The sequence below is a fragment of the Amphichorda felina genome (genome assembly GCF_050947745.1).
Source record: "Amphichorda felina strain 45539 chromosome Unknown scaffold_6, whole genome shotgun sequence".
Taxonomy (NCBI): Eukaryota; Fungi; Ascomycota; class Sordariomycetes; order Hypocreales; family Bionectriaceae; genus Amphichorda; species Amphichorda felina.
The window spans coordinates 66,860-79,328 of NW_028145044.1; the positions used below are offsets into that span (position 1 = coordinate 66,860).

Here is a 12,469-nt window from a genome sequence, read left to right on the forward strand (position 1 = left end):
AACCTGGTGGGACTATGATTCGCAGTTGCTCTCCGGCCGAGACCAAGATACGAGGGGCGCTATTCATGACCAAGACGTATAGAAAGAACCAGGAACACCATCTCCAGCCCCAGCTGAGGGTGCTAGGTGGGCTCTGCGAGTGGTAGTTGACAGTGACATGGACGGCATCTCCAGTCCTGGTTTCACTCTCCACGGTCCAGACATATCCGTTGGTTTCGGCAGTCCGACCGGTGCCGTACCATTTGGTGGCAGCGATGTAGGAAACGACAGCCACGATGAAGGCCGCGACCAGGTAATAGCCCCATGTACCAAACGCATCCCTGGCCTGGACTCTCCCCGGCGCGGCATTGCGATCTTGTTCTGGCGGATCCAAGTCAGGCTGCTGGGGACGCTGGGCACCTTGGGCATGTTGGTCTCCGCTTCCCCCGTCTTCCGCGCGGTTCCCTGGCCGCCCAGCCGGGATGTGCGAGATTGCCTCGTTCGAGGCGTGATCCATGTTCTCTTATCTCTTGTCTCGGCACGGATGCGGCGGCTAGTTTGTTGGTCCCTCAAGGCGGTCGCTGGGTTAAGTAGGGTCAAGGTCGACTACTAATATTCCAGGCAATTGGGTGTGTAAGATGCAACCTCATACGTAGCAAACGCAATGTCAATCACTACGTAATGCCTCCAATACACGTGTCATCTTTCCGATTGAACGGAGAGCCCGACGGACACATGATTTGGCACCGCCCCTCTTGCCACTCCTTCGAATCCAACGACGCCGTTAATCGATGCTGCCTGCTTGGCCAGCACCGGGAAGCTGGAAAACACGTATCTATCGTTTCAAGTGATAAGATACTTGAGTTTATAATTATATACCTATTTGTAGAAGACCGCAACGAATATAATAGACATGTACCGTTCCCCTCACAGGCTCATTGCATTCAGGCTATCCACTCGCTGCCACATCAATCAAATCATCCCCGACTCCGATCTGATTCGACTGCCTCACGCTTGAGAATTCAAATGCTTATTTCGATCGTCAAAAGGATCCGCCAACTCCACGATGCTCTTCAACAGCCTCGCATCCTCGTCGTTGGCAAACTAGCACCGGGGAGCTCCGGCTTAGCCCCCAAACAGCTGACGCAGGATAGAGACACACACGGTGCATGTCTGTGGAAGATGGCCCGCCCAGAAGTATTCACGGATCACCTTAGTGGTGCACAGTAAGGGCGTCGAGTGCGAGCAGTGACCTTGCGAGTCCTGCTGTAGAACCACGCTGCCGGGAAACAGCTTCGAAACACGGTGGGAGTTGCGCAACGGTTTGACAGTATCGTGGGTGTTTCCAATAATGAGTATAGGGTGAGACATATGCTACCCGTCGTCCTCAAAGCCTAGCCGAGGCCTCTACGCTAGCTGCACCGTAAGCCCCAAGCAACCAAACTTATTGCGAGCCCAGCTAGGTCCAATCCATCGGCTCTAGCCTAGGAGGTGGTCGACATACACGTCGAATCCTACGCGGGTTAATTTTGTATTTCCCCCAGTATTCATGCATGTTATGACTTGAATCGGGCCTATACCCGAAATGTATGATATAGCAGCATCGAAACCCTCGGACGGACAGACACGCAGATCAATGTCAAAGCGCCCGTCTCCTAGCAACAATGCTCGTCAAAGCTTCGGGCGTCGGCTCTCTATCCTCAAGCGACAGTAGCATGTTGAAACATATGTCGGTCGAAACGAGGAGCAGGTACACGGCTGCCAGGAGTAGAAAGTGTGCGCGTAGGTGACCACGTCAGGCCAGCCATTCCATCAGAGGTCAAGGTGACGGAACCGGCTCATACTTGTAAGAGTCAAGGGTCAATTTCAGACGGTCCTCGACGGGGTCTACGGAAGAGTTAGCAAATGGAGGGCAGCGTAACCCAGCTTAGAAGCAGTCCTCCGAAAACTTGGAGATGATCCTGTTGGGGTCGTCTAACTGCGTCCTCAATGCCCCTGCGTAGTGGTCGGCCGGGTCAATGACGCCGTCAATTACCATCCGGTGCACGCGATCTGGATGCAGAGCTGCAAAAGTAGACCCGAGTATTGTACCAGAGCTCATCCCCGGGTATTGAAGCTTTTCGTGCCCAGGGTGGTACCCCTCCGTTCAAGAGCCGCTCGCTTGCCTTGTCCATTTGCCTTTCGCCTCGATAACACGGAGCATATATCCTTGGCCCTGCCCAGGGGATATGGCGTGCTAGAAATACCCGTCTCGTCCTCGCCATGCGAACAGCCTGCCCCAAGGGCAGCCGCTCTAGCCCATTCCAACCATGCGATGCTCGCCGAGTGCCACAGCAAGCCATCAAACGGGAATAATCTCCAGTCATCCCAGTCGTTCGTTCGTGCTCGAGAAGCACCGGAGGTCGAGCGTCGTGTTGTTGACTCCAGATTGGTCGAAGGACAAAATGTCGAAATACTTGCCGTCTTCCCCCTCGGAACCAGATGGTGCAACATCAAGGGCCGCCTGAATACTATTGCCATCCAAGAGCACCTCGTATATTCCCGTTTCACTGGGTTCTCCTGGATTCAGCAGCCCAGCCGGCCATATAGCCAATCAGTGACGGGGGCCTGAGCGGGAAGTTTGATGATGGCGATGGCTCCGTGGCCACCTAACCCTTCCCCAGTTAACCGCCGCCTTCAGTTGCCGGTCCACGCACCTAGGGACTGCCCGATGCGGGCCTGGGAAAGCGGCCAACCCCCGCATCGTAATAGTACCAGTATCCGTACTACGAGGCTAGGGTCCAGAGACCAGCGCAAAGGCATACTATGTACTCTTAGTGCAAGCCAAAATGCTGATGACAGGCTGGCAGCGTTCGCCGAGGATTTGGTGTCGCCAGGCGGTGCGTGTGTACGTATTTCCACACGGGTAATGAGACGCGTTTCATAGCAGTCCAAATTCCCCAGCGCCCCACAAAGTAGTGGGAGAAAAGATCACGATCGCCCGCCACATTGCAAGGATGGGGATAGGGGCTATACATGCCTAGTAACAGTATACGTACTACCTCGGTACTCTGTATTGTGGCGCTGTCTTCGTGATTTGAGAACTTGAGGGGTTAGGTGGTCTCATAGCCCACATTTATGCTCAGCACATAAATCAAGGCCACAAAATATCGCGAACAACTCCTAACATAAATAAAGAAATAAGAATACACATGCCCTTTAAGGTTGGATAGCATTTCTTATAATAATACTCTGGCGAGATATGTTCCCTATACGAATTACACATTCGTATCCTATCCGAAATTGCCAATAGTTAACTAACTATTACGACTGTTACGACTACTACGGAGCATTACGTACACCCCGCCATCTACCGACGTATCCAACTACCCTACACCGGCCACATGGAACGATACCCTCAAACACTAATCGTTACTTTTCCAAAATTTATAGTGGTGGTTGATGGATAAGGGATTTATGAGGGGCAGCATGGCATGACCGTACCTCGTACCAGTACGTACGTCTTCATTTATCAAACCACTGATGCTTACGGAACCTCATCCTGGTTTTAAGACTGCATTTGTAACATTTCGGTGGCATCGCACTGGGATCGCTGGCATACTTACTTGATATAGTGGATGATGAAAATTGTGCAGCGAAGCGAAGCTGTCGCCTGCCGCACCTCTACTAGTACGGCTCGTACCATGCAGTTTTATCCGCAGTGTATTGGTATACGTTACCGTAGTCATCATTGAAACCAGTCGTACCGCCAGTTTTTGTCAGTATGGAGAGTTGTGGTGATGTCGTCATCTGTCTCTGATCACGCTCATGACGGCATTGTCAGCGGGTCCAGGCAAGGGGCCGGGGTTGGTGAAGGCCTGGTGTACTCCGTAATAGCGCGGATTATGAGGTGGCGACCGTGGCGTTCTGGCGTTGTGTCAATCTTAGCAGGTAACACGGATACTAATACGAATATCCGTAGTTACGGATATCTGTACCTGCCTTAGAAGGCTGCAAATACGGAGCAATAATACGGCACGGCTGCAGGAGGATTACCATTAGTACATAAGCAGTACTCGGAATGCTTACAAGACTTGGTTCGTCCAATGGTGCCCATATCCGTAGGGGCATTGGGGCGTACGAGTATCCGCACTGCAGACAGATGCTGACCCATACATCCCAGCACTCTGTTTAATTCAACTGTCGTGGCTTCCTGGCAGAGATGAGCTAAAGTACTACCTGTACCTAGCTGGCCAAGTATCCGTAACCAGAAACTGCTGTGAGCGTAATACCAACGGCACCTAACCCGGCTAAGTGTTCGATCTGGTCAGCGCGCGATAGTGGATCCGAAGTCGACGCAGTTGGATCAAGCAGGCACTGGGGGTTCGAGTGTACGGATACTCGTAGTACTGATAGTAGGTACTTCGTACGTACTCGCAAATGAGTGGTTGGCGCTTTAAATGCATCGAGCACGACATGCAATGAGCCAACGAGTCATCGGCATGCTCTCGTCCGTGTGTACTTTGCAACTGCCGCCAGACAAGCTTTCCGTGCCGCTTCTTTTTACTTGGCAACCAGTCAAACATGCAACCACATGCAATTTGCCCAGGTCCGGTTGGTGGGGGTCCGTGGGCACGACCTTGGCCAGAAACAAGCATGCAACACCGATGATCCAATAGGATGAATGACACTACGAGATGAGGAAGCGTTATTGGCTGTAGTACGGATAGCCACTGCCAGGACCAATGGGTATAGTGGGACCAAGTGGGTTTCACTTCTTCTGCGTTCCTGGGCCCACATCTGAAACCAAGACGAAGCCAAGTGGTTCCCCTTGAAATCAAGCCTTTTCCCCCTTGATCTCTGGAATGGGCAAAGAAAAGACAAACGATGCTGGCTCAACGGCGGGCCACGAGTGCTGGCGGATGCAGCAGGATTCAAAGGAGCGAACGGCGAGGAATAACCGGGGCTCCGGGTACTAATTAATAATACTATTCGCGGTCCAAAGATGCCAATTTGGAGGCAACATCCACGGGGATGATCCATTCCATTCCATGGTGCTTGTGTTGGAATATGGGTCACATCGGTGACATCGACAGTGTACCACTAGGTACTCCGTACACAGTTACACAGTACCGCTCGTCCACGATCCCCCTGCATTGCTGTTAGCACCAGGCTCAGATTGGTAGCCATTCGCCTTGGGAGAATGTGGAATCCGATAACAGCCTATTATTTCATCCTGAGCTGGTCCGACTCTGTCGGGCACTGTCCACGTTCATGTTGGCTGTGGAGATGACCCGATGCAGGGAATTTCGCACCAGGAACGCCCCCAAGTCGCCCCCAAGGGGCTGCTACATGGCAACACTAGTATCCGTATTACTCCGTACTCCGTACTTGTATCCGTATCCGAAGCAGCCAGGGAATCAGGGGCCCCGTTGTCCATGTTGGTGCTTCCCTGTGGACCGCTGGACCCAGGTCAAACCCACCTCGCACAGACACAGATCGTCGACGCCTGGCCGATTCCCAGCGGCAGCCCGTCAACCGGCCTTTGGGCCGTTGGACGACCTGCTGAGGTGTCAGTTTGGCCCCTTCTGCCAACTCTCCAATTTTCTCTCTCGTTCCCTCCATAATTATTATCTGCTAACATCAATCTCTGCCATTCTAACTGGCTTTTTCTTTGTTGCGATCCGGGCCAGTCTGTCACTCCTTTATCATCTGCTGTGCCCAGGCGCTCTACAAGCGTCCTCTCGCTGTGCTCTGGGGTATTTGGTCTGACGCCGCACGGTGGCAGCAACGCCAAGGCAGCGCAAGACACTGAACATTGGCACATTGGCACACCATGGCCGCTTGGGTTCGGCCCCCAGTCGACACCATCGCTCGCGTGGTGTCGCTCTTGGCGACGCTGGTTGTCGCCGCCGGCATCGCCATCAACTACCTCAACCTCAGTGATGACCCCTATCGCTGCAAGGCTCTCCTCCACGATGGCACCTGGCTGGACCAGCCCGACGAGAATGGCGACCGCGACCCCTTCGAGCACTGGCAGCCCCAGGGGTGCATGATGCACGAATACGACAACGACGACATCAAGGACTGCATGGAGGGCCGCCACATGGTTTTCTTTGGCGACTCGACTACGCGGCAGATTTTCTGGGCCATGGGACGCCTGGTAAGTGAATCTGGCTTTGTTGTGGTGAGTGGCTAGGATCCTTCAATCAAGATCGGCTCAGTACGAGATCAGAGATGGTTGGGGCCCGAACCACAAGTCCGCAACAAAGGCCCACAGTCACCCGCGGCTTGCTATGAACAACTGAATCTGACTGACGATGGATGCAGCTCGACAGGGACTTGGCCAACGAGCAGCAGAAGACGAGCGACAAGCATGGTATCCATGACATTGAATTTGATGGCGTCCGCCTGTACCAGGTCTGGGATCCCCTCATGGAGCCCGGCAAGGCCAGCAACGAGGTCCAGCGCGAGCTCGAGACCTACCGCCAGGAGCGCCTGAACCCTGTTGCTCCCAAGGACCAGAAGGGCGCTGCCTTCATCTTCATGGGCGTGGGCATCTGGTTCGCCGCCAAGATGGAGGTGGGCGATTCGCTCGACAACTTCAAGGACGTCTTCAACAACATCTCCCACATTGTCCACCAGGAGGACATGCCTGCCTTTGGCTCCGAACCCATGGACCCCGAGGATGGCGTTGGCAACGAGCTGTACCTGGGTCCACCTGCTGCTCCCTTCTACGACACCATGCCCGACTATCGCAAGACGGGCATTGCCTCCCAGCCCGGCGAGATCGAGGCCATCGACGAATACCTCGAGGAGATGGAGGATGAGACCAACATTGGTATGCTCTGGTCATTCCCAGCCCTCCAGCGCGACCAGCCCCATGTCATTGCCGACCCTGAGAACGGCTTCCATGTTACCGATGGTGTCGCCGAGACCAAGGCCCAGATCCTCCTCAACCTGCGCTGCAATGCAAAGCTCGACCGTAAGAGGAGCTATCCTTACGCGCGGACCTGCTGCACCGACTATGGCTCTCGACCTGCTGTCCAGCTCCTGATTCTCAGCCTGGGCCTGGCGTATGTCATTGTCGCTTTTGTCGCCGAAGTCCGCGCCCTCTTTTCGGGCCAGCCGTGCGCCTCCTTCTTCAACCTCAATGCTGGCATTTTTGTCACCGGTCTCCTGTACTGCTACTGGGCCGACCGAACACAGGCCTTTGCCAAGGGCTCCAAGCAATATGTCCCAGCCGATTTTCTGCTTCTCTCGCTGCTCGCCCTGATTGCGTGCTTGGCGTCAGTGACCAAGTCAAAGCCCCCTCCCGCTCGCCCTGGATCCCAAAGCACGGGTCCTACCACCCTCGAGGACATGAAGCCCCTGTCTCGAGACCAGACGGACGAGTGGAAGGGCTGGATGCAGGCTGCCATTCTCATATACCACTGGACCGGCGCCTCCCGGGACCTCAACGTCTACATCGCCATCCGCCTCATGGTCGCTGCCTATCTTTTCCAGAGCGGCTTTGGACACGCCGTCTTCTTTGTCGCCAAAAAGGACTTTTCCTTCAAGCGAGTCGCGGCCGTCATGCTGCGTCTCAACCTTCTCTCCTGCGCCCTGCCCTACATCATGAACACAGACTACATGTTCTACTACTTTGCCCCCCTCGTCAGCTTCTGGTTCGTCATCATCTACGCTGTCTTCGCCATTGGGCAGAAGTACAACGACAACATGTGGGCCCTCCTCGCCAAGATTGGCATTTCCGCCATCATCATGCCTGGATTGATGCTCTGGACGCCCATTATGGACTGGATCTTCGTCGCCCTGCGCGTCGTCTGCCGTATCGAGTGGGACCTGGACGAGTGGAAATTCCGCCTAGGGCTCGATGGCTTCATTGTCTACATTGGCATGCTTGTCGGGATCGCCTCGGTCAAGACCAAGCTGTACAACAAGATCCTCACCAGCATGTATGCCGTGCCTGGCATCGCCGGGATTGTCGCCATGGGCCTGTACTGGTGGGGTGCTGCGAGCCTCGCCTCGGACAAGCAGGGCTACAACACATACCACCCCTTCGTGTCCTTCATCCCCATCCTCGCCTTCATTGCCGCCCGCAACGTCTCGAGTCACGCACGCACCTGGTACTCGCGGGCCTTTGCCTGGCTCGGCAAGTGCTCCCTCGAGACCTTCACGCTCCAGTTCCACATCTTCCTCGCGGCCGACACCAAGGGCCTCCTGCTGCTCGACCTCTTCCAGGGAGACGGCAGCCTCCTCTGGGACCGGTGGAGACACCTCATCCTCGTCGCGCCCGTCTTCCTGTGGATCAGCTCGCGCGTGGCGGATGCGACTGGCGAGATGGTCAAGCTCATGACGGCCGATCTGGGCCCGAGCCCGGATCAGACCGAGGAGTATGATGTCGAGGACAAGGCCGACGCCGAGCCTTTGATGGACTCTGCGTCTAGCCAGATGAGCCAGCGGCTCAAATCAATGATGCGACGGGTGCCGCTGAAGAAGTCGTGGTTCAACGACTTGAGGATCAGGATGGCCGGCATGCTTCTCGGTCTTTTGGTGTTGAACTGGGTAAGTTACTCTCCTCTCCTCTCAGCTGCTTTGAATTAGTACTAACGGGAACATAGTTGTATTAGATTCATTGCAAACGGACGTGTTATTTCGAAATAGAACATTAGCGCGCGTGTAACTCTGTTTATCGAACATGGAACATATCAAAGACATAATAAAAACATTCCATTGATCTCTCATAGGCTGGAATCGCATTGAAGCGCCCTCCGACTGTGCAGTGTACATTAGCCGTCTCGAATTATTGTCGTCGCTACGACTGCCTCGAGGGCCTGAGATTTGACATCCCAATAACCATATAGAGAATCTGCCCTGTCTGAGGAAGGTGGGTGATGTGCAGCACATAGGTAGTCTTGGCATCAATTGCAAGGTGTCAATTATTCGCTAGAGCTACTCTTCCGGCGAAACCTTGCCATCAATGTCTCGGGTGTCCAGTCCACGCCCTGGTCCTGCCATTCAATGGCCTCTGGGTACTCGTCAAACGTCATGCCGGCCTCCTTTGCACGCGCACGCAGCGATTTTGTCCGCAGGAACCATATCCCATGAGAAATGAACATGCTCGCCTCAATCGCGGCACTGACGATGTTAGCAAGAAGAGATGCAGGGATCCGAGAGGCGGGAAACGTACACGAGAGCATACAGGACACCGAATGTTATATCAAATGTGTTTTGAGCCACTACCTCGGTTAGCCCCACAGGTATCCCACGACGGCAATTTATCACTTACCGAGAGACATGAGCGAGAAGAAGGCCCCCGACCAGTCGACGGCCAGGAAGAGAAAACTGAAGCCGACCAACCTGCCCCTCCGCTTCATGAGCTCTGACGGGATGGGGAGATAGCCCGAGACGAGCATGACGCAGGCCATGATGCCGATAAAGGTCATGAATCCCTCTGCCCACCCCTTTCCATTCGTGTACGGTCCCCTACAGAGCAACACCAGCATGACCTGCAGGCCCGCTATCAGGATGAGGATGACTGCACAGGCTAGGAAGGCCTTCCGAGCAGACCAGTTGCTACAACTCACAGTCAGCAGGGAGGTGTTCCCAGGTTGGTGGAATACGGCACACATACTGCGAATAGTACATGATCTGGCCCCAGCTGATGAGACAGAAGAGGCAGAAGAACTGCGGCTGGACCTGCAGGGGGATGTTGAAGTTGGAGGAGATGGCGTAGACGCCAAAGGGGAGGCCCGAGGTGCTCCAGAGCAGCATCATGGTGGCGGGGACGCCCTCGGTCGACTTTGTGCGCCAGCTCTTCCATATCTGGGGGCACAGCTGGATGCACCACAGGACGGTGCCAATCAGCCCGAGGATGGTCGCCGCGAGGGGGATCGAGGTCTGCGGCGCCATGGCTCTCGTGGGGGTTGCTACTGTGTAGCACTCGCTAAGGTTGGGCCGTGGGCGAGGTTAATCTGTGGCAATGGAGGTCTGGGAGCCCAGGCTGATTTTGATTTCCCAGGTCCGCGTATTATATTGACGGAGCTTGTCCCGACCCGCAAGCCACTGAGGCCTAAGCAGCCGGTTTTCCGTAAAAAATCAAATCACGTGAAAAGCCTCTCGTTGAAGGGTACGGCAACTTAAAGCTGCCCACTTTTAAACCCGGAGGTCGCCGAGCGTAAATTCCGTCGTCCGCATCCTCCGATGCCGCACCCGGATCCGATGGATCCACATTGGGCAAGTCTATCCGGAAGTCTTTGTATGATGAGCAAGCCGCTGAGCCAAGGGAGGAAATTACCCGATTGGGAAATTGTCAATAAGCCTCAGGGCTCATTGATATCAGTGAAAAGATGTATAGAGTCATTAATCTCAGAATTATCACCAATATAAATCAGTCAGAAGGCCAAGGACGTTTATCCTTGGAGATTGATGTAGCCCCCCGAGTCAATACCCATCTCCAATCCCACTGGCAGCCTTCTTAGTCAAGGCAGCCCTCCCAGTCAATGACAGCCGTCGTAGTCAGAGGCAGCCGCCGTAGTCAGAGGTAGCTGTCGTAGTTAGAGGCAGCCGTCGTAGTCAGAGGCAGCAACAGCCCACATAAAAACAGCCAGAGGCAGATACTGTCTACTATTTGATATATAGATAGTAGCAGCGCGAGATGGCGTATGATTGATGATATCTTTGATCTATGCAAGTATACATTGCGGTGCGGCGATGTAGGGATTTTCCATAATTGCAGCTGTTGCGGACATTGTCTAATGTGCGACCGTACACCCTCCTCTTTCCCAACCGCTGCCGTCATATTCCCGACACGCAATAATAGCAGTCTGAATACAACACTCCCCAATACCAAGACCATCCAGACCATCCTGTGATGTTGCGATGCCACCAGCAACACCACGACAGGGCGCTACTCCTGCACCCCGCAGCGTGCTGGCAACGTCCCGAACACCGAGTCCCCGCAAGACTCAGATGTAAAAGCGCAGCTGGCTTTGGCTGTTGAGGGGGTTTGTCTTAGGGTTAGACGGATATCGGTATCAGACTGGTCACTGGTAGGGACTTTTCACTGCTATCAATAGACAGACTGCATACGAATACACCAACGATGAGTTAGACGCGTAGACTATTGCGTCTAGTGTTCTGCAGGGTCCAGCGCCTCATTACTACCCTGTCAGGCGCAGTGCAGGTCAAACCGCGAGGCATTTGATGTTGAGCATATGGACTTCCACAGTTTCTCCAAATCCGCATGCATATGATGCAACGTTGCTCAGGGTAATCTCCAACATGCCAAGGAACCCTTTCCCCAGCTGCACGTGGGAAACAAACTGTCATTGTACAAAAATAATTCCAAGCACGCGGGGCTTGTCCGGCAAGTATATCGGCACCATACATGTACGTTTCCCTTCCACGTTTGGCACCCCGAACAGAGCACGGATGAGGACAGCACACAGGTGCGCAAAACCTTAGCAACCATGTCTTCACTGCCTTTTACCAAAGTCATTTCCTGGGATGAGTACATGACACACCGTCCACCCTACCCATCGTCCATGTGGAACCTTTGGCTCAACTACCACCAAGGGCCTTTGGACTCCATCCACGACGTCGGAGCCGGCGGCGGAGTCGCCTCCCACGACCTGGCCACCCGGACAGATGCCAAGCGTATCTACCTCTCCGATCCCGGCAAGGAGCACCTCGAGTTCGCCGAGAGAATGCTCCGGGAGCGCCACCCAAATGTCGACTTTACGTTCAACAACACAGTCGCCGAAGACCCCTGGCTGGACAACGGATCCATCGACCTCGTCTGCTGCTGCGAGGCCCTGCACTGGGTGGACATGTCTAAGGGCATGCCCGTCATAGCTAATAGTCTACGAACTGGCGGCACATTTGCCGCCATCTTCTACCTGCCATTCCCGGAGATCAGGAACAGCAAGCGGGCGCAGGATGCGCAGACGCGCCTGCTCGACGACTATGGCAACAACACGCCCGACTCGATGATCCAGCATCCGGCGTGGCGGCTTGGGTTTTCCCAGAGCAATTCGGGAATGGACTTTGTGCCCTTCGACAGCGAGCTCTGGGGAGATGTGCGGCGGATCGAGATCAATATTGACGAGAGGGGGTTTCCGGCTTCGGCATCGATAGCGAAACGGTTCGGCGAGGCACCGAGCCAGGTGGGGGATTGTGTCAAGGAGAGATGGGAGGACGCCGAGTGGAAGAGGACGGCGTCGGCCGAGGAGCTTAGGCAAATCTTGCAAAAGTTTCTCGGAGCGCCCGATGAGACATGGCAATGCGAGGATTGGAAAGAAGTAGTACTGGGAGCTGAGGAAGCGGGTGGGCAGCTGGAGCTTGCGTTCCAAGCGTCTATGGTGCTGGCTCGTAGGAAGTGATGGTATTTGCTCAGAATATGAAACAGCTTCTAACTAGACTTGCTATTACAAGTGACATTTCCATCTCAGTGGGGCCCATTATCTAGTTTCGTCAATCATAAGGGGTAGCTGTCATCTTGCGACTGCAT

General features: G+C 54.5%; 3 protein-coding genes across 3 annotated transcripts; 2 read left to right on the plus strand and 1 right to left on the minus strand.

Moving 5' to 3' along the window:
- Positions 1-5,794: 5,794 nt before the first annotated feature.
- On the plus strand, positions 5,795-8,588 carry ACO1O0_005844 (uncharacterized protein; the record flags this gene model as incomplete). Its single annotated transcript, XM_083195251.1, has 3 exons — positions 5,795-6,121; positions 6,289-8,523; positions 8,580-8,588. The coding sequence occupies 3 exons, from the start codon at positions 5,795-5,797 to the stop codon at positions 8,586-8,588; spliced, it is 2,571 nt and encodes an 856-aa protein (XP_083048267.1).
- Positions 8,589-8,897: 309 nt separating this feature from the next.
- On the minus strand, positions 8,898-9,870 carry ACO1O0_005845 (PQ loop repeat-domain-containing protein; the record flags this gene model as incomplete). Its single annotated transcript, XM_083195252.1, has 4 exons — positions 8,898-9,096; positions 9,149-9,197; positions 9,248-9,534; positions 9,593-9,870. 4 exons carry the CDS (start codon positions 9,868-9,870, stop codon positions 8,898-8,900), a joined length of 813 nt encoding a protein of 270 aa, XP_083048268.1.
- A 1,559-nt stretch (positions 9,871-11,429) lies between these two features.
- ACO1O0_005846 (class I SAM-dependent methyltransferase) lies at positions 11,430-12,341 on the plus strand (the record flags this gene model as incomplete). The annotated part of the gene is made up of 1 exon (XM_083195253.1): positions 11,430-12,341. The coding sequence occupies one exon, from the start codon at positions 11,430-11,432 to the stop codon at positions 12,339-12,341; it is 912 nt and encodes a 303-aa protein (XP_083048269.1).
- Positions 12,342-12,469: the final 128 nt, after the last annotated feature.